Source organism: Mercenaria mercenaria, chromosome 18 (assembly GCF_021730395.1).
Source record: "Mercenaria mercenaria strain notata chromosome 18, MADL_Memer_1, whole genome shotgun sequence".
Classification (NCBI taxonomy): Eukaryota; Metazoa; Mollusca; class Bivalvia; order Venerida; family Veneridae; genus Mercenaria; species Mercenaria mercenaria.
Window position 1 is genome coordinate 22,347,197 of NC_069378.1, and position 19,814 is coordinate 22,367,010.

The window sequence follows — 19,814 nt, forward strand, 5'->3', positions numbered from 1 at the left end:
GAGCAGATTGTACCTCAATCAATCTTACACACAATTAGACCGGGTAGTTTCACAATTAATTAAATCTTAAATTATTATTTAATTTTTAATACTTTATAATAATTAAACTAATTTCAGAATTCTTCCAAAGGTCAGTTTCAACCAATCAGAGCATAGAGGTTTTAGTTTTGCTTCAACGATAGGACATTACACTGTTGCAAACAAGATCTTATATTCACCAAACTGAATAAAATATCTTACCGGTCCAAAACATCCTGCCGCACACTGCTCATGACACGATTTGGGACATCCATTGTCACTTATATAGACCAAAGACCTGTTACCACATCCTTCAAGACAAACGTTATCGTCAGATATACTGTAACTGGTGTTGTCACACTTGAGACAGTTATCAATGCCAGGACCCGTGCATCCGTGGTGTGAACACTTAGGACTGCATTCTAGTCCAAGAGTATCTGAAATGAATCCTATGTCCTCCATCAGAAATACAAATATGATCTTATGAAGAATACGTGCTTGGTCATAGAAAGTGTGCACTTTGTCGCGGCGTAGCAGCTGTTTTAGAGATTAGTTTATCTTTATTTGAAGGACAATAAACTGATAGGAACATATTTTCGAGCAAGTGTTTGCCAAACTGAACTTTCGACAATATCGAACTGTGCGAAAATATCAATATATTCATTCTGTGACCTCTACCCTTTCTTACAAAGTTGTCAAATATTCAGACACTTCTTTTATTCAAAGAACAAATATCTTTTCTGAAATTACAAAAAGGAAGATATTGAAGTCAGATATTGTTTCCAGAAATGACAAGATTAAGAAATTATTTGTTTTTTAACATGACATAAGATTTACTCGTTTATTAATTCAAGACATTTATTTGATCTTGCACTTTAATACAGCCTATAATTTGATCATAGGAAATCTTTTAGTGAATAATACAGCTGTTTGGTTAAAGTTAACTATATCTTGCTTGGTGATTTATGACCCATTCTTGTTTTTAAATAAATGGAAAGTGATTCACAAGAGGTCAGCCAATTGATTCCAGGAATATTATTCCTTGTAGCTAGTTAGGGCACTTCGTTGAGGGTATAGGAAATTCTGTAAATTGCTAAGAAGAATTAAATATATGTTCTTAAACCGTAACATAATATATAAATTTGTGTGGCGGCTGTAAAATGTCTCCCCATACTTGGATTTAGTGTTTTTTATATTTTCTGATCCTTTGGGATCATGGAGTCCATACAACTTATGTGTAATAGCGTTCCGCTTAAGCCGGTGCTAGGGGGCGTGAGAGGTGTTGCACATTTCATTACCTCTCATGAACAGACTCAGTCAAACCGTGTCTGCTATTATTCTTATTGGTTGCATTCTTTGCTTCCAAAGGATCTTTTTACAGATTTTATTAAACAGCCAGAATTTGTCACTCTAGAATTGGTCACTCTATAGTCTGGCTGCTTTAGACTGTAGATTTATATAGTAGTTTATAAATTGTCGTATTTTGTTTATCAGATTTTTTGCCAGCAGTGTAAAATCCAATGTACTTTTATACACATTTTATAATGAGGTAATAAAATGACATTTTAATGATTTAATTCACAATATGTAATTCAATCTTACCACTACAATTATAAATGAAGTTTTACTCTGTCAAACTTGCGTTCCCGTCTGCAGAAAGGCCATTTACACACTCTTCTCCCAAGCTGGAGTAGTTAATTTGAATTTTATCAAAACATCTAATGTTTACCACACTTAGCACAGATGAATCCAGTGCAATAAGTTGCTTTATTAAGAGGAATATATGAATACCAAACTTTCACTTTGACCGGAATGAACTTTTTTTACGCCCAAGGAAATGTTCAACACTTACCACATTTCGATTTATCACGGTTTCTAGATCTTCGGAAGTTTTGAGTGGTTTCACTTAATATTGAATTCATATCTAGGTCATATATAAAACACAAGCGAGCGTTTTTGCGAATCTGTACATCTCCATTGTAAACATGTCGTAAAGAAATCAAGCCGAGGTTCTCTATTTCCGTGCTTGAAATAGTTAGAGCATAACCAAAAGACCTGCGAAAAAATCAGGGAAAATATAATATAAATATAGGAAATTAGTATAAACCTTAGAGACTCAGTGCATTAGGGAATAACAAAAATATTCACTTTAAATGTTTTTTTTTTTTTTTAAGAAATTGCAAAGTACATCGCATCATAATGCCACAATTGCATTGCCAGCACGATTCAGGGAGGGAAGCGGCTTTCAAAAATAGTCAACCAATCCGTTATTTCCATATCATATGGGAGGTGGTAAGTTCTTGCAGGAATTTACATCCATTGAAGTTCATTCCCGTGTTACCTTTGCATTTTATTTTTTCTCGCAAAAGTTATTTATTATATAGTCATTCAATGCCCATTTTGGAGGCCATGCAGTGTCTAAGTACCGCTTGTTTGGTTGTGTTTATTTATCTAATAGACAAACTTCAAATGATGTATCGGTAAAATTGGCAACATTATTAGATGTGCAATATAGATGTGCTTGATATACATCTGCAACATCATGCTCTATGACGTGTTTTATGTAAAGACACTGCCAGATACATATGCTAATTTGAAAATAAACATGCGATTTCATAATGGTCTTGAGACAAATCTGAGCTTTGTCGTACTAACCCGGGGCTACAGGCAATTTTACTTGCATTGAAGTAATATGCAAAAAGTTGGTATTCGTATCCTATGACATTCGTAGGTATGATATATAACCATTTTGAGAATTAACTGAATGTATTTACATTGCGGTTCACCCTAAGCGTTACACGGAAACTGTTCTATAATGTACAAGCCGGTTTAATAAGAACGGGAGCGAAAGACGATAAAAAGGTACATTTTACAATAATAAAATATGATAAAGTATCGGTCGGTATCATAATCTAGTTTGAGTATTTTTTTAACAGAGAGATTGATATTTTATACTTGATAATAATATTATTGTTACAAATTTTAGTAGAAGTATGTGGTGTCAAATTTCAGAACACTGAAAGTATAGTAAAAAATAGCTAACTGACAAGAGTTCAAAATGATAACATTGGCCCAGTTGTTCAAAACTTTCGTAACATTCAACGAATCGTTAACTTAGCGGTCGTCAAATTTTGATTATTACTTAAGTTAACGAATCGTTAAATTTTCAGTTATTAAAAGCCCTGTTAAAAAATTTCGTTAGCCAACAAAGCGGTACATCCTTTAAAATATTGTTTAAAATTCTTTCTTAACTTGCAATGTCACTTTCTTTCTGTACCGTTTACTGGCGATTGCACACAATTCAGTACACAAATCAAAACAAGAAGTCAACAACAAGTAAAGTGTCAGAAATCTTCGTTCATGTATTTGTCGCATGTTTTCACGAACTTCTGTTTTGTTAGTCACCATATTTATCCCATTCAAAATCAAGTATTTCCTAGGCATTTGTAATTAATCCACGTTTAGAAAAATTTAAGACGGCCAATAGGATTTTTATCGTATAAAAATTGTTATTACTGACCATTTGCACTTACTTGAACAAATATTCACTGAACAGTGATATAATTAAACATTCACACAAACGACAGAAGTTTTCAAAATATGACTTTTTTCCATTCAAGATAAAACATTTTGAAATTTATTAGATTTATTTAGTAAAAATATGTTGCATAGGTAGTGCGGATGCTTGTCTGGATCCATGCCGGTCGCAAACGCACTATGTTGGTTTTCTCATGGCGCAGCTCATTAGAAACATCACTCGAGACTTTAGCTACATTACAAAATTCAAAGTAAATGCCTAAATGTCACTCTGTTATGCAAAAACAAAATTTTAAAGTCCTAAATGCAGTTAAACTGCATGTTTTCAGAGAAAGTTACTTTCATTTAGCCTTTGATGTATTAAAAGTTCTAAAAAAGTTATATAAGATTTAATTTTACACTGTCTGTCGAGTTTTCAAGTACATAATGAATGGAACTTAATTTTTATACTCTGTGGCAACACTTACTGAATATGGGCTTCTATAATTATCGTATTGTTAACAGCAAAACACATTCCTTGATTTGCAGCTTTGGAATGTGGGTGCTTAAAATGTAATGATAACCATTGTTCTGCTTAATATGCAATATATCTGAAAAAATCCGAGATAAAACTATCATCATTGGAGTGACTTGGAGATCTTCAATACAGTAACCATAGCGTTTTTTCGTGGAATGGAATGGAAAGTATTCCTGAGATTCTCATCCAGCACTTGGGTTTAAGAAAGGTTTGTTCCTCACATGTTAACCGAGGAGCAAAAGGCAAAAAATAAGAAAAATAATTATAAGCCACAGCGTCGCGTTGACAAAAGACTGTGACTGCGAAAAGGTTACCGTAGACCAGTAATTGAAAAACAATACTAAAAAGGGTAAAAATGTTTTGCATTCCAACATGTAACTCAAGTGGTACAAATTTCTATACCGTTAGAGAAGTCATTTTAAGAAATTTTATAGAGACAAAGTACTTTCTCCTCTTTCTAAGACTGAAAAGTATACTGACTGGGCGCAAATATTTATCGAATAAAGTACTTGGGAGTGGTATTTTTAGTTACATAAGACCATACCAGACTACTCTGCAAGTATAACCTCGTGGATATTTCGACTGCGGACGTGTATGTAAGTCAAGGTTGAATACTTTGAAGGGATGTCAGTAAACAGACTGTGGACCATATTCCAGCACCATTGTCAGTATTTAAGAATGACATTTGTACAGTAGTTGAGCTGCTATAAAGATCAGTTTTTATTACCTTCCTTTATAAAAAAGCACGCTCGATATCTAAATGAATGTTTCTCATCTAGGTAGTTCTGCACGTTTTAATAAATGTCTTTTCTATGAAGTATAATTTGATTAAACTGTAATTTCTTCAGAATATACATAGAAAACTTGGAAACTTGGGTCGAGTGCTTGAATTGTTGCTAGACTGATTTGAAAAAATATCGAAATCACACAATTGTTCATACTGGACATCTATGGGAAAACTAAAACTTTTGATAACAGTTTTGGGACAGAAAATTCTCAACAATATAGATTCTAACGAAGCGTAAGGTCTTTAATAAAACAAGAGCACTACAATGCGGAGAAATATATGCCCGAAGATATTACCTTTGATCCCCAAGTGTGACCTTTCAATTGAAACGAGCCATTCGAAACATGCATAGCCTCAAATTCTCTTTTGTTTTGAACATGTTGTAAGCAGAAAACATGTCAAAACCGGATATATTTAACAAAATAATGAAAAGTTTTCACCTGGAATTTTAGAAGTTTGGACAGTTGTAAGGCATTGTGCATTTGCCTGTCGTTCTGTTTCTTTTGTCATATTTCCGTTTTGGAAAGAATCTATTTTAACGGAACCCGGAAATACTCAATGGTGCATGCGCTTCCGTTGCTACGATCCGAGTTGTTAACAACATAGTGGCCGCCATTTTGCCTTTACCGATCGAGAGATGCGATATAATATTAATGCATCTTTATGTCGTATTTTTCAAATAAATCAGTTGAAAACATTATATTGTTACGGTTTAAAAATCGTACTTATGTAACTGTATCGATATTTCACCGAATGCCTTTTGGGATTTCATCGCAAAACCCGCCGTTTTAAAGTGGGTTGTGGGGGCAACAGCACCCATATCATACAGACATTATGGGCTATTGTTGAAAGAGATACTCTTACAGGTGTTGAATTTGAAAAAAAAAACATAAAAGATAGCGGGGGATATCATATTTACTTAATATTCAAATTACCGTTACAAATCAAAATTATCAAGACTGGAACTGGATATATTAGCAAAAGTTTATGTTGAGGAGGTACTCTTTTGGGATTAGCTGCTGCAGCCTTGTTATTAGTAAATTTTAATAAATTCCCATGCCGATGACGTTCAATTTCTTCCTTTGTAGGTTCGAAAGTTGGATAATATACTTCTTTACACGGCCGCGAAATTTAAGAAAAAGCTCCTCGCTCTCAGTTAGAACTTAGAAATTGTTTCCTAATCCAATTCTGACTGAAATAGGAGTCAAAGTGGGAGTGACCGTTTAAGTGCCCTCCAGGTTCTCTCATGTGTGTTTGTATGATTGTTGATGGGGTGGTTCACCGTTAAATGGTCGACATACACTACTATATGCCTTCCAACAATCGCTTGCTATCGTTTTTGCCTGGAAAAAATGTTTTCCTTTATGATTTTAACATTCAATCATTTCAGTTGCCTTGTTTTCAACAGACTGAAAAATAAAAGATTCAATAATATCCGGTCTATTCCCCTAAGGACCCAGATTCAATCCACACGCCTCCCCTTGTGATACTTTCTCTTCCCAAATTTACTCTCATCAATTTCAACACATTCTTCCCGGTCCATAAATTTAACGTGATCTTTTTTTTCTAATATCATGTTGGACACTTCTCTACTGCTAAAATCAGACCAGTCAACTATAACACTATAACATGTGAGGCTATACTCAGTTCATATATCGCAAAGGCTTCACTTGCTATGTAAACTCAGAAACATGTTAATAAAATTATCTTTTCTTAAGTCAAGTTTGAATTATTAAATCAGGAACTAAGGCGAATTGAAATCATTTTACTACATTCCTTGTTGTCCAACAACTACCGTTCATGCTGAAGGACTTATCAGCTCTCAGGCCAAAATGACCCTGATTACAAAACTTGCAGAGTGTCTCAGCAAGATTCAAAAACAAACCAAGCTCAAATAACCACCCTTTTATTTTTTTCACACTTTCAGTAACTTTAAAACGGTATCTAAACTTGAATACTGCCCTTTGTTCATTTATTTACCCTTTGTAATTTATGGATCCGGTGGTCATCATATGACGTCATTTCCGGTCAACTGTCAAAATTGGCGGCCATTTATACGAAAATCAAGATGATGTTGTTCATAATGTCTTCTGATTCTATTGACATTTATTTTTTTTCATTAATAAATATTAATGTAATAAAAGCGAAAAAAGCGAACTTTGGGTTAATTTAATATTTACTTAGTACCTAGTATTTAAGCCATAAAAATATGTTTGTTTTGATGCTTTTAGTGTTTGCATGTAATTTGCAAATATTACAAATGAAGTGGAGATATTTCCTTGAACTAATGAGAAATAATTCAGAACAAACGAACTGGTTGGCAGAAAAAGTAACTAATCAATAAGCTTTTTACAGTAAATATCATCGTTAAATAATTAACAGAACTTTTGAACAACTCGGCCATTACTGTTTTATTTCCTTGTACATATTTATTTGACACATTTTAATTGTTTAAATTGACGGTTTTCTTACTGAATAAAAGTATTCAAATTTTACAATGTGAAATATCACTTAGTAATATATTCAACACAAAAAAAAACGCATGCTTGCTTTATTACACACTTAAAACTGTTCTGTAAAAAAGAACTTACAATATTTTCCCACGAATTGTTTCAAGCCTGGATAGAAATGAAAGATCTTTAACTTCAGGTGGGGTACCCTTTATCTTGACGAAGCCAAAAACTTCTATAACATCTTTCAATATTTGCAAATCATTTGGCTTAATGGCTTTGGTTCCAGAACTGTAATATCAATACAAATGAATCATTTAAGTATTTACGTTGCCATCTTTCCCCATATTATTATCCCCCGCCGATGAAATCGGGATGGGGTATTGAAATGGCGTTGTCAGTGCGTCCGTGCGTCCGTCCGCAGCAATTTCTTAGTAACTAGCAGGTAGAATTTCATGAAACTTGAAATAAACATGAACCAACATACTGCGATGATGCCCGTCAAGTCTTTTTTTTTTATTAGTCAATTTTCATTAGAGTTATTGCCCTTGATTTAAGGAAAATGCCCAAAAATGTCCGTCCGCAGCCATTTCTCAGTAACTATCAAGTAGAATTTCATAAAACTTGAAATAAACATGCTTCAACATACTGCGATGATGCCCGTCAATTTTTTTTTTTTTGATTGGTCAATTTCCTTTAGAGTTATTGCCCTTGATTTAATGAAATATCTACATCAGCAGCCATTTCTCAGTAACAATCTGTTAGAATTTCATAAAATACTTGAAATAAATATTAACCAACATACTTCGATCATGCCTGTCATTTTTTTTAATTGGTCAACTTTCCTTAGAGTTATTGCCCTTTAATTGTTTGAAAATCTACAGATTTGTATTTAACAAACGATCCAATCGGTAAATTTCATTAAACTTCTTTCATTCTTTTCCATGAACATTTATTATAAACAGCTTGCCTTGGTCACACCCCCTCCCCCTCCCAACCCCCACCCCACCAAAATGTTGTTTTTTTTTCATTCCTTTTTATAAATTTCTTTTCAAACCTTCCATGAATATTTATCAACAAGCAAAGTTGTACTGTTCCCCCACCTCACTACTCCATCCCGCTTAGTCATGCCCACCACCCCGATCATGCACCCCCCCCCCCCCCCCCACCACACCACCATCACCCATTTTTTTCATTTTTAATTTTCCATCAATATTTATAATCAACATGTGATGTTTTGTACCCTCACCCGGTCACCTCCGATGCCAACCCCTACACCCCAAACCATAATAAAAAGCATTCATTTTCTGTTAAATTGATTTTGACTATTCAAATTATTTGCTTCTTTAAGTTAGTAACATCCTTAACTTTTTGCCGCATATATTTTTTTTTGCCATTCCTCACCACAAACCCTTTCGGCGGGGGATACCAATTCATCGAAGTTGCTTGTTATATGAGATACCCCCATCAAATTTATCTTATATCTATATAACTTGTTTAAATACTTAAACTAATAGTGAACGTATAGTTATTATTACAATTAAATATTGTCTGTTGAAGACAATGACCTCCAGATCGTACGATAACAAAAACAAATAATAATTAAAAGCAAAAAGGTTCGATTCCCGACTCAGATATAATTATTATTGTCTTGATTTCGCATTTTTAAAGATAGTTTTGTAAACTAAAGTCATGTCCTACTTTCTATATTATGACCAATCATCAATTTCAAAGAAATATCATTTTTAAACAAAATCTTGAATCTAGTTCCTTTAACAGTCCTAAAAACCTTTAGTTTTAATGGCACTACATATTCATACAGTGTTATGTTATATATGTTTATATGTTTATAGTGTCTTAAACCTTACATACAGCAGTGAATTTAGACACAAACATGTTTTCTAAGCGGGCATGAAAGATACTGTCCAGTATTTGTTCATCGTTTTTTTTCTTTTTGTAATATATATAGTTTTGTTTTATATATTATTCCTCTTCCCCTTTAAGCTTTACTTTAATGACTCAATATACTCAATGTTCTATCACAATACAAACCTAGTTTTGAGTCATGTCAATAAATTGTTTATATTCTAGTGTGTTTTAGAATGTTCTACCACAATACTGATAACAAGGGTGTTACGGTTATTTCTCAAGTCTGGATTGTTCTTGGTTTTCGAAGAATATTATGTTTCCAATTGGTGATTCTTAAAATGTCTGGAACCTTCCTACTTAAAATAGAAAGTTGTCTGAGGACAGGGTAGAACCTAAAAGTAAAACCTTATTAAAAAAGAATCCTGTATTTCTTAATAAAAATACCACCAGTTTAGATATTAGTCACATTAGTACAAATGACTGCCATAGGGAGAATTTTTGTGTACCAATTCAAAAGTCCTGCTTACAATGGCGAACATCTTGTCTACAGACGCGTCCGTCTCCTCCTAAAAGTGCAGCAAGACAGATGTTACGGCATGTTTTCCCCATTGTAAGTTTTTCCATTTGAAAAAAAAAACACTGGTAAGTTCCTTTGCACCTCAGTCAGATTACTTTTTAATATTTTTAAAGATTGGGAGTAAGTAATTAATCTATCACCTTCTCATTTGTGACTGATTTACTTCCAGGTTGCAACTGATTTATGAAACATTTTTCTTTTCCGTACGCAACTATGATTTATAAACCGTCTACAATGCAATATACAAAATAGATAAAAAATATATTTGTATTCTAATATGTTTGTCTCCGTTAAAACACGCATACGTTAGAATGACGTCACGTTAATGTGCTGTGACGTCAAAATTTTTTGTTGCGACCAAGAAAGAGCGCTTCTATATTTCATCTACTGTTTTTGATTAAAGGCATATTAGAATTGATAAACCTTATTGCAAAACCGTGTTTTAACACTTTTTTATACACTCGGGCGGTGATACGCCGTACAAATAATTTAACTATTGGTGCGCCCTCATGAAATTATTATGCCCGACGTATTACCGCCCATCGTGCCTAAATAGTGTTTAAGCACTCATTTGCTATAAATTATTTCTTAACTAATCCTGTCTCAAAACATTCGCATTCATGGAAAACCGTATGGAGCCTGCTGCGTACATAAGAAAATATGCAGTCAAATTGGGTTTCTGAATCCCGTTTTGACACTCTTTTGACTATGCTGTAAGATATCTTACACAGTTTTTCTATTAATTATATAAAAAAAATGAACATACCCATCAAAAGAGGCTTTCAAAATTATCAGGTTTCCTGTAATAATCACACAGTCCCGAAAATCTTTTATATTTTCACTATGCAGATATTCAAAGTGCTCAACACCAGCACATTCTGAAATATAAGTAAGTACGCAGTTCAAATCATTTACTGCATGCAATGAAATGACATCAATTGAACAATGATCTTATCATCAAGCAGAAACTTCGTAAATCAGTTAACCGTTCCATCTAAAACGTATAAAAGCAAGCATGCTGTGGAAAATGCAAAAAAAAAAAAAGAAGCTGGACTAGAATTAAGTCAAACATTTTAGAATACCACGACGGGAGTGAAAACAATTAGATCCATCCTACTTTCTTCTTTTGACAAGAGATAATATGCAAACTCCGTGGATACCGAAAGCATACTACGAATCAAGAATAAGTTAAAACAGGTACTGAATATAAGCAATAAATACTACATGTATGGTTTTTTTGAAAGATATTGGACCTTTATTAAATAATGAGATAGCAGGTCTAACTCCCCATGCAGCAATACCCTTAATGTATGGGTACATCTTAATGAGTTTGCTATATAAGGATTTGAATGCAGCAATTGGTGGACCTTTTAAGCAAAGAAATAATTTTGAGATTATTGTGTTAATGTTATATTACGAATGTATCAAGCTTCTACGAACATCAAAGACACATCACAAGTATTTGCAGGTACCCAGAACAGATTTTCTCAGTTTTATCCAGAACTCCACCCCACCATTTTACCACTTCTCACCCTCTATCTTTATTTCACATAAAGTAATATGTACTTGTTAGATGTTTGAAGCAACCCGTCTGTAATTTTTCCATTACAGCTTCTTTTTGTTGTGGGCCTACTTTGCTAATGTGTGGCTCTGAGGCTGTGTTTTAGGTGCTCTGTGCTTCCGAGAAATCTACCCTTACCTATTATCTTTCGTAAATAGGTTTGTTTCAAAGGTTTCTTCTCTGAAGCAGCACTCGCTGTGTTCAAAATAATGAAATATTTCTCCAGAATACACTTTGTAATTGATAAAACCATAAAATGCAACTGCATTATAGACATTGACGCATGTGCCAAAATGTGTTAATTTTACCTTGTGAACACGATATAAGTGACATTTTACATTCGATTTTAACCTCACTTACACACGACTTAAGTCACAATAAGATCTCGGTTCCTTTCGAATACCAGCTAGATATCATCATGGGTTCTAGAGTTACTGCCCCTAAAGGGGCAAAATTACTTTTCTGGCCCTTTCAGCCATATAGATGTTTAATTTATGCTTTGATTTGACATAAACTTGCATAGAATGTTTATCTTGATGATCTCTAGGCCAAGTTTGAAATTGGGTTATGTGGGGTCAAAAACCAGGTCACCAGGTCAAATCAAAGTAAAGGTTGTTAACACCCAAAAGTCACATTTATGACCCTATCTTCATGAAACTTGGTCAGATCTTAATGAGTCTTATGCTAAGTTCAAAACTGGATCATCTAGGGTCAAAAACTAGATCACCCGGCTCAAATCAAAGGAAAAGCCACATTTATGACCCTATCTACATGAAACTGGTCAGAATGTTTATCTTGATTATTCCAAGGCCAAGTTCGAAACTGGGTCATTTGGGGTGAAAAACTAGGTCACCCGCTCAAATCATAGGAAAAGCTGGTTAACACTTTAAGACCTAGGCCTGTGATATTTGGTATGTTGCATTACCTTGCGGTATTTTACCAAAATTGTTCAAATTATGCCCCTGGGGAGAAAAGATGCACAGCCCCCGGGGGGGGGGGGGGGGGGGGGGGGGGGGGGGGGGTCTGAAGTTTTACATAGTCTTTTATAGGAAAAAACTGCAAGGCCTAGACTTTTGATATTTGGAATGTTGCATTGCCTTGTGATCCTCTACCAAAATTGTTTAAATTATGCCCCTGGGGTGAAAAGAGGCGTGCCCTGGGAGTCCCTTATATAGGGAAAAAAATCTTCTAGTCCGAAAGTTCAAGACCTAGGCCTTTGATATTTGGTATGTAGCATTGCCTAGTGGATCTCTAACAAGATTGTTCAAATTATGAAAAGAGGCCCCGCCCTGGGGGTCAATTGTTATATGAGTTATATAGGAATAAATACTTCATAAATGATCAGAACATATTTCCTAGGCTGTTTAATTATAATTACCAGATAACCCCAAGTGATTAGGGGTCACTTGACCGTGACCTTGACTTACTTTCTTGTTTTTTAAGATACAGCCTTGAAATTTGGATGACATGTACAATTTTGCACACTGATCTTAAAACTGACTTTCAGTGACCATGAATGTGACCTTCTCACCTATTTTGTATCATTTTAGCATCAGTTTGGCATTTAAAACATGTGGCTTATATTACTTACTCAGGTGAGCGATTCAGGGTCATCATGACCCTCTTGTTTCTATTTTAGGATCAAATTTGATGTGGGATGATTCAAAATAAAGCTTCAAATTGACAATGGCAAAAAACAAGTGGAAATGGAATACTCCAGTTGATGAAAATGGTTAGCATGGATATTTTTTGCCTGTGAAAAGTGCAGAGATCTATACACTTCTTTTGTGTACTTTTGAGTCTGTTTTTATTTCCAGCAGATTTTATTATGCCCCCTTCGAAAGAGGGTTATATATTGTTTTGCTGATGTCGGTTTGTCTGTCGGTCTGCAGAAAATTGGTTTCCAGATGATACATTTATAACTCAAGAACGCTTGGGCCTAGGATCATGAATGTTGACAGGGAGGTTGGTCATGACCAGCAAATGACCCCAATTGATTTTGAGATCAGCATGTGGAAGGGCAAGGTCACAATGATCCGGAATAGTTAAACAATTTCCGAACGATAACTGGAGAATGCATATGCCTAGGGTCACGAGACTTTACAGGGAGGTTGATCATGACTAGCAAATGACCCTTATTGATTTTCAGATTACCGGGCCAAAGGTCATGGTCACAGGGGCCTTATACAGGAAATCTGTTTAAGGATGATATTACCCATACAACTGGGCGTAGGAGTTTCATATTTCATACGGAGGTTGGTCATCACTGGCAGATGATCCTTAGTGATTTTCAGATCCTTGGGCCAAAAGTCACAGCTGCCTTATACAGGAAATCCGTTTCTGCTTGAGATCTTGATATATATTATTGTCAGAGCTGTCATATTTCACAGGTTGATTGGTCTTCTAAAGTTGATGACCCTATTAGTTTTTGGGGTCTAAGGTCAAGGTTGCAAGGTCTTAATTGGTTAAATCCATTTCTGATTATTACCTTGAGGTAACTATTTGACCTTGAACCTACATATTTTATTAGATGTTTAGTCTCCTGATCATTTGCAGGTCATAAGGTCAAAGGTCAAGGTCTTTTAGGGTCAAATCCTTTTAAACCAATATCTTTAGACCTGTTTGGTCTGCATACTTCAGATTTCATGGGTTGATTGGTCTCCTTTAGTAGATGACCTTCATCAATATCGGATTGCTGGGTGAAAGGTCAAAGTCACCTAGCATCAACTCCCTTATAGATCAGTATCAGCAAAATTGATGTACCCAGTCACCTTGAGAAGATGACCTCAAATAATTTTATGTCACAAAGTCATGTCAAGGTCACCTAGGGTAAAAACCATTTTAATTCAGGATTTGTATGCTGCAGCTGTCAAAAAACTTGGAATCATATATAGTTTTTGAACTATCTGTCTCTAATACATTCATGTGTACTCAACTCCTCAAGTGCATGTGCATATTGTCCATTTTTTTTTTAGTTATTTATTATTCTGTCAAGCACTTTCAGGGGACATGTATTATACAATTATGGCATCATTTTAACACCACAAAACAGAGTTTGGGGGTATATAGATAAGTTTATAGGAGTGAGCTTGTTGGTTGGTTGGTCTGTCAGTCTGTTGATTTTCATGGTTTCCGGACAATAACTCATGAAAGGCTTAGCAGGTTTAAATAGTGTTTGGTACACAGGTGTAACATTAAAAAATACATGTGAAATTCGACTTTGAGGTCAGTTGGTCAAAGGTCAATGTCAAAATGACCCGGAACAGTTAAATGGTTCTCGAATGATAATTTGAGAATTCTTAGGCATGGGATCATAAATTTTGGTACACAGGTATAACATAATAAAATACAGGAAAAGTTTGATTTTGAGGTCAGTAGGTCAAAGGCCACAATAACCCCGAATAGTTAAGCACTTAGACATCAAGAATAGGTTAACTTAGTGTGCACTGTATTCCACTGAGAAGGTTTGTGTTCTCTGTACATCCACTGGGAAGGTTTGTGTTCGGCTATTTATCGCGGTTAGTGATAGTTCTAGTTCATTAAGGTGTTAGCCCTTAAAGTTCAATGTTTAAAGTGGAATTATACGCATTTATTTAAAGTAAAAATCCAGCTGAAGTAGATGTTTGTGTGAAATGGGTGTTGGAAATTATAGCTTTTAACCCAATATACTAAACTTTTCCTTTTTACCAGTACGACATAATAACATTCCAAATATGACTTTTCTTATTTTGACTGGGGCAGTCTTTTTAAGAGAAGTCAAACTGCACACAAGATTTGATTCCCTTCAACTTCAGAAATCAATACCTATAGGTAAGGGAGATAATTGCATAGAAGATTAAAAAAAACTATTATCTTATCAGTCTGATTTCTTTATTTCTAAGGAATCGGCTTCAAATATTTATGCGACATTGTCGTTAATTTAGCACATTTAAATGCACAGCAACGGAAAATTGCCTTTATAAAACATTCACCAAAAACACACTATGTGCAGTAAGATGCGCATAATGTCGCTTGAATAAAATTTGACCAAGCCAGGATATGAGTAGTAAGCCTGTGTTGTAGTTGTGCATATTCTAGATGCTTAAGGCTGAATAATTTTAGCTTTCTGAAGAAGACATTTGTTGGCATTCACATCAGCCTCTTGATTAAATGAAGTTTGTTTTATTTTGCCCATTAACAACTAGTGAGAATGTATTAAAACTTCACAAAGTTGTTCGGTGTAGTGAACTGATACGCACTACAAATGTTTCATAAGTCTTTATGGTGATTTACAAAGTTATGATGCTTAGCAATATTTGGTTTAGTCTTTAATTTCTACTAGCATTCTTAGCTCACCTGAGCACAAAGTGCTCGCGGTGAGCTATTGTGATCGCTCATTGTCCGGCGTCCATCCGTCCGTCTACACTAAACAGCATCTCCTCTGATACCTTTTGGTGGAAGTTGATGAATATGTGTATTGGTCTGTGGGCCAGTTTCTGTAAGTCCTCATGTTTTTTTTATTTCGTAACCCAGAAATTAGGCAAAGGCTCATCCACTTCAGTCATTAATATATTCATTCCAGGATTGTTTAAGACCGGATGTCGCTTTCTACCGTATGTCAAACAAAAATTATACTCATTTGTGTAAACCTTGAGTATGAAAAAATGCGGAATTCTCTCTCTTTGAAACTATTATTGGCTACACACGAATGCTTAGTAGATTGTTACAATACTGACTTTCAGATATTGGTGTTTTGCTTATGTAACAGTTCTAAATCAATATAAGGCTCACTGTAACAATATGTTCCAAAGTTTGACGACTTCTACCAAAATTTAGGGGTTAAAATACCCCACTCACCCGAGCTACATTTTCACCATTTTTAATAACTCATAAAATTATCATTTTTTTTTGTATTTTTTAATAAGACATCATCAAATAATTGTGTTAAGATCCAAAATTTTATATATTTTCATGAGAAAATATGATACTTTGCAATCAGTTTAGGTTATAGACAACGCGCATACAAATGTAATACATATAAATCACTTGCTGTTTCTCAATAAATCGAGCCTATATGTGTTTCATTCAGAAATGTTTTGGGTGTCAATAGTTTCCTTGTATTTTAGATGTCAAAGAAAGCTTACTTGTATAATTTTGACTTTCAGTTGATAAAGATATTTTAAAATGTAACATACGTAACAATCACCACTAAAATTGTCCACCTTCAAGAATTAGCAACATTGAAAACACTCCAAAAATTGCATTTGTATACTTGTTATTTGAATAAACCATAACATGCACACCTGGCCGTTATAAGTTTGCTGGACTTGACACTGTAACTATTCTCAATTATATGACGTCGACAAACTACAGTAAAACAATGATGCCTCTTTCAGCATTACTGTAAAGATAGCATATATTAGCAATTTTTATGGCTTCTGCTTCAAACATATATAGCATATTGACAATTAATAGTAGATTTGGTTACAGTATTGCGCAGTCTGAATATTTTTGACTTTCAATCAAAAGAAATACAGAACATGAGGGTATCTTAGAATCTAAATTACCTAGTTTAAAGGTCACCTATTCAGTATTCATATTTTGTATATTATTATTCCAGGCTAATGCATAAATCATGCTTATTGGCATTGCAAAGCACCAACTCAGACAGGTTCTACAACATTACAAAGATGAAACGAAACATACATTATGAAATATACGTTACCAAGAATACACAAAACATTAAAGGACAAGGAAAGCCTGAAAATAAATTATAGTTCATATAAAAGCTATCCTCAAGCCTTATATAATGCTGAAAGAATTTTTAAAATCGTACCACTGTTGAAAAAGATATGGCAGTTTGAAATTTAAGAAAATTGCTGATCATGGAGGCAGCCATTTTGTGTGTTTATGATGTCATTTACACACTGTTAAATTCTTTATTTAGCAAATAACCATTTAAATAAATTCATATGATATGTTCCTTGAGCGTAAGATGTAAAACATGGTAATTTCTTTCATTATAGCTGGAAAAAATAGAGAAGTCACTTTACAGAAATATTGAAGTAAATACAGTTCAAATACATGTATGTGTCTAAAAATTTAATAAATCCGCTATTTTTGTTTTTTTGTTGCCATGGAAACAAAATGGCCGTCATTTTGATAAATTATTTATATGCTCATATCTTTCTCATTTTAAGTTGATTTTGAAAATACTTTCGCTTCTTTAAATGATTAAAGAAATCCCAGCAGATGGAATTAACATTAAAACAACATTGCCTTTCCCTTTAAGTAACATTAAAGCTATGATAGCTTTTGCGTTTCAATGACTGTGGTGGTTTTAAGACAGAGTTTTTTTTATATATTTTTAATGCGTTGTTTTGGTATTTATGGAAGGTAAGATTGTATTCATTACAGAAATTATCGGTTTATAATGCATTATGTCTTCAAAGTTGCTGATGTAATTCCTGATGTAAATAGACACGGCACATTTTGAATTTATAGAACACCATACATATACAATACAACATAGGTAGTGAAACAAATGTCACTTTTGGTAAAACATGTTTCTTCGACCATAGTGATTTTCGAATATCACTTATACTGTGGGACGGAATGACTGAACAACGCTATCATATTACATTTCCTTTACAAAAACATAGACGAGACTCCTTGTTCATATTGTGGTTGTTGTATCATTGTTGTCAATTCTGAGTACTCACTCAAACTCAATATTCTACTTTTAAAACTATTGCGATGCGCTGGTTGTTTTGCATATTTCCATGTCCGGGTTACACTCGATTGCCCAGGTTTTTTTATTTACTGTGGGTAATTTTGTTTTTATTTGTCAGTGACCTAGTTTCGTGTGTTTATATAAAACAATTATGTATCTAACCTTTAATCCCTCTGTAAATCGTGTTGTTATCGTTTATTTGTATCTGTGCAGACCAGGAAGTGTTTTGCATCCGCCATATTTTATACCACGTTTTATGACGTCACGTTATTCATGACGTCATAGTGTTTCTAGCAGCGCATGTTCTGCACCTTAGGCTACCTACGGGTCGTGTGGGATTAAAGATTTAACTATTATACCCTTTTAGCGTATGACACTCTTTATTCTGTAATATAATACTTGTTTTATTGCATCGTTCACATAATTGTTTTGAATCGAAAGTTAAGGGGACGCATATTACTACATTCACAGTTCATACAGAAATGAGGACCAGGGGTGTATATTCAAGAAATTGAAGGTGGGAAGATAAAAAACATATTCCTAAACTGATATAATACTGATGGACACCTGTAATATTCAGTACTTTGTAGATAAGGATGTGGTACTATTAATGTAATAGGAAAACAGAGGTTTTTGTGAAAGTACATTCAACACAAAATATTAAGCTTTTGTATAAGGAAAAAACAGGGTTTTTTACAATACCAGTGTTACAAATAATGTTGAAGGGATGAGATTTTCTTTCTAACGCACCAGGTTTGCTTAAACATGTAAAAATTTAACGCCACGTCATTTCAACTCGGGATGGACGCCATCTTTCTCATTGATAAAAAATGTAAACAAAAAAATCAGAGTGGGATTAGCATTGCAAGGGCATAACATGACATTCTACACAATGAATACCTTAGAACAGATATGTAAGATGCTACACAGGTCTGGTTGGTGGGTGGCGGTCTATGGGGGCCAGCATAGTGGCTATTCCGGGAAAACTCTTGTTTACTCGCGAGCGGGTGTCAACGTTGGTTTCAGGCCATTTTCGGAATTTTCAAATTTTCCAGTTTGGACGCCCCCAGCTCCGCCCCAGACCTTTATTAGCGCATCGGACCGGGTGGCCGTTGTAGAGAGGGTTGTTCCCCACCAGGCACGGGTGGCCGCCATTCCGGGAAAACTCTTGCTTGGGAGGAACCCGAGCCGAGGTGTGAGGCGGGGTCGGGTCGGGGGTGGCCTAAAATCGTTCCAGCAGTTAATAGGAGGTCCCTACGGGACCTTTATCTAGGGTTGAGACCGGGTGGCCGTTGTAGAGTGTGGCGGTCTATGGGGGCCAGCATAGTGGCTATTCCGGGAAATCTCTTGTTTTTACTCGCGAGCGGGTGTCAAAGTTGGTTTCAGGTCATTTTCGGAATTTTTCAATTTTTTCAGTTTGGACGCCCCCAGCTCCGCCCCAGACCTTTATTAGCGGATCGGACCGGGTGGCCGTTGTAGAGAGGGTTGTCCCCCACCAGGCACGGGTGGCCGCCATTCCTGGAAAACTCTTGTTTGGGAGGAACCCGGGTCGAGGTGTGAGGCGGGGGTGGCCTAAAATCGTTCCAGCAGTTAATAGGAGGTCCCTACGGGGCCTTTATCTAGGGTTGAGACCGGGTGGCCGTTGTAGAGGGTGGCGGTCTATGGGGGCCCAGCATAGTGGCTATTCCGGGAAAACTCTTGTTTACTCGCGAGCGGGTGTAAAAGTTGGTTTCAGGCCATTTTCGGAATTTTTCAATTTTTCAGTTTGGGCGCCCCCAGCTCCGCC

At 35.2% G+C, this 19,814-nt stretch overlaps 1 protein-coding gene across 1 annotated transcript in view; it reads right to left on the bottom strand.

The window, feature by feature from the left end:
* Positions 1-321: 321 nt before the first annotated feature.
* The window catches only part of LOC128550825 (receptor tyrosine-protein kinase erbB-4-like), a 28,696-nt gene continuing 9,203 nt past the window's right edge, over positions 322-19,814 (bottom strand). Inside the window, exons 3-5 of the mRNA XM_053530656.1 lie at positions 10,522-10,633; positions 7,451-7,600; positions 322-455 (exon numbers count right to left, since the gene is read on the bottom strand). Coding sequence (XP_053386631.1) covers positions 428-455; positions 7,451-7,600; positions 10,522-10,633 — 290 coding nt within the window. The 3' untranslated portion in view covers positions 322-427. The remainder of the gene's footprint in view (positions 456-7,450; positions 7,601-10,521; positions 10,634-19,814) is intronic.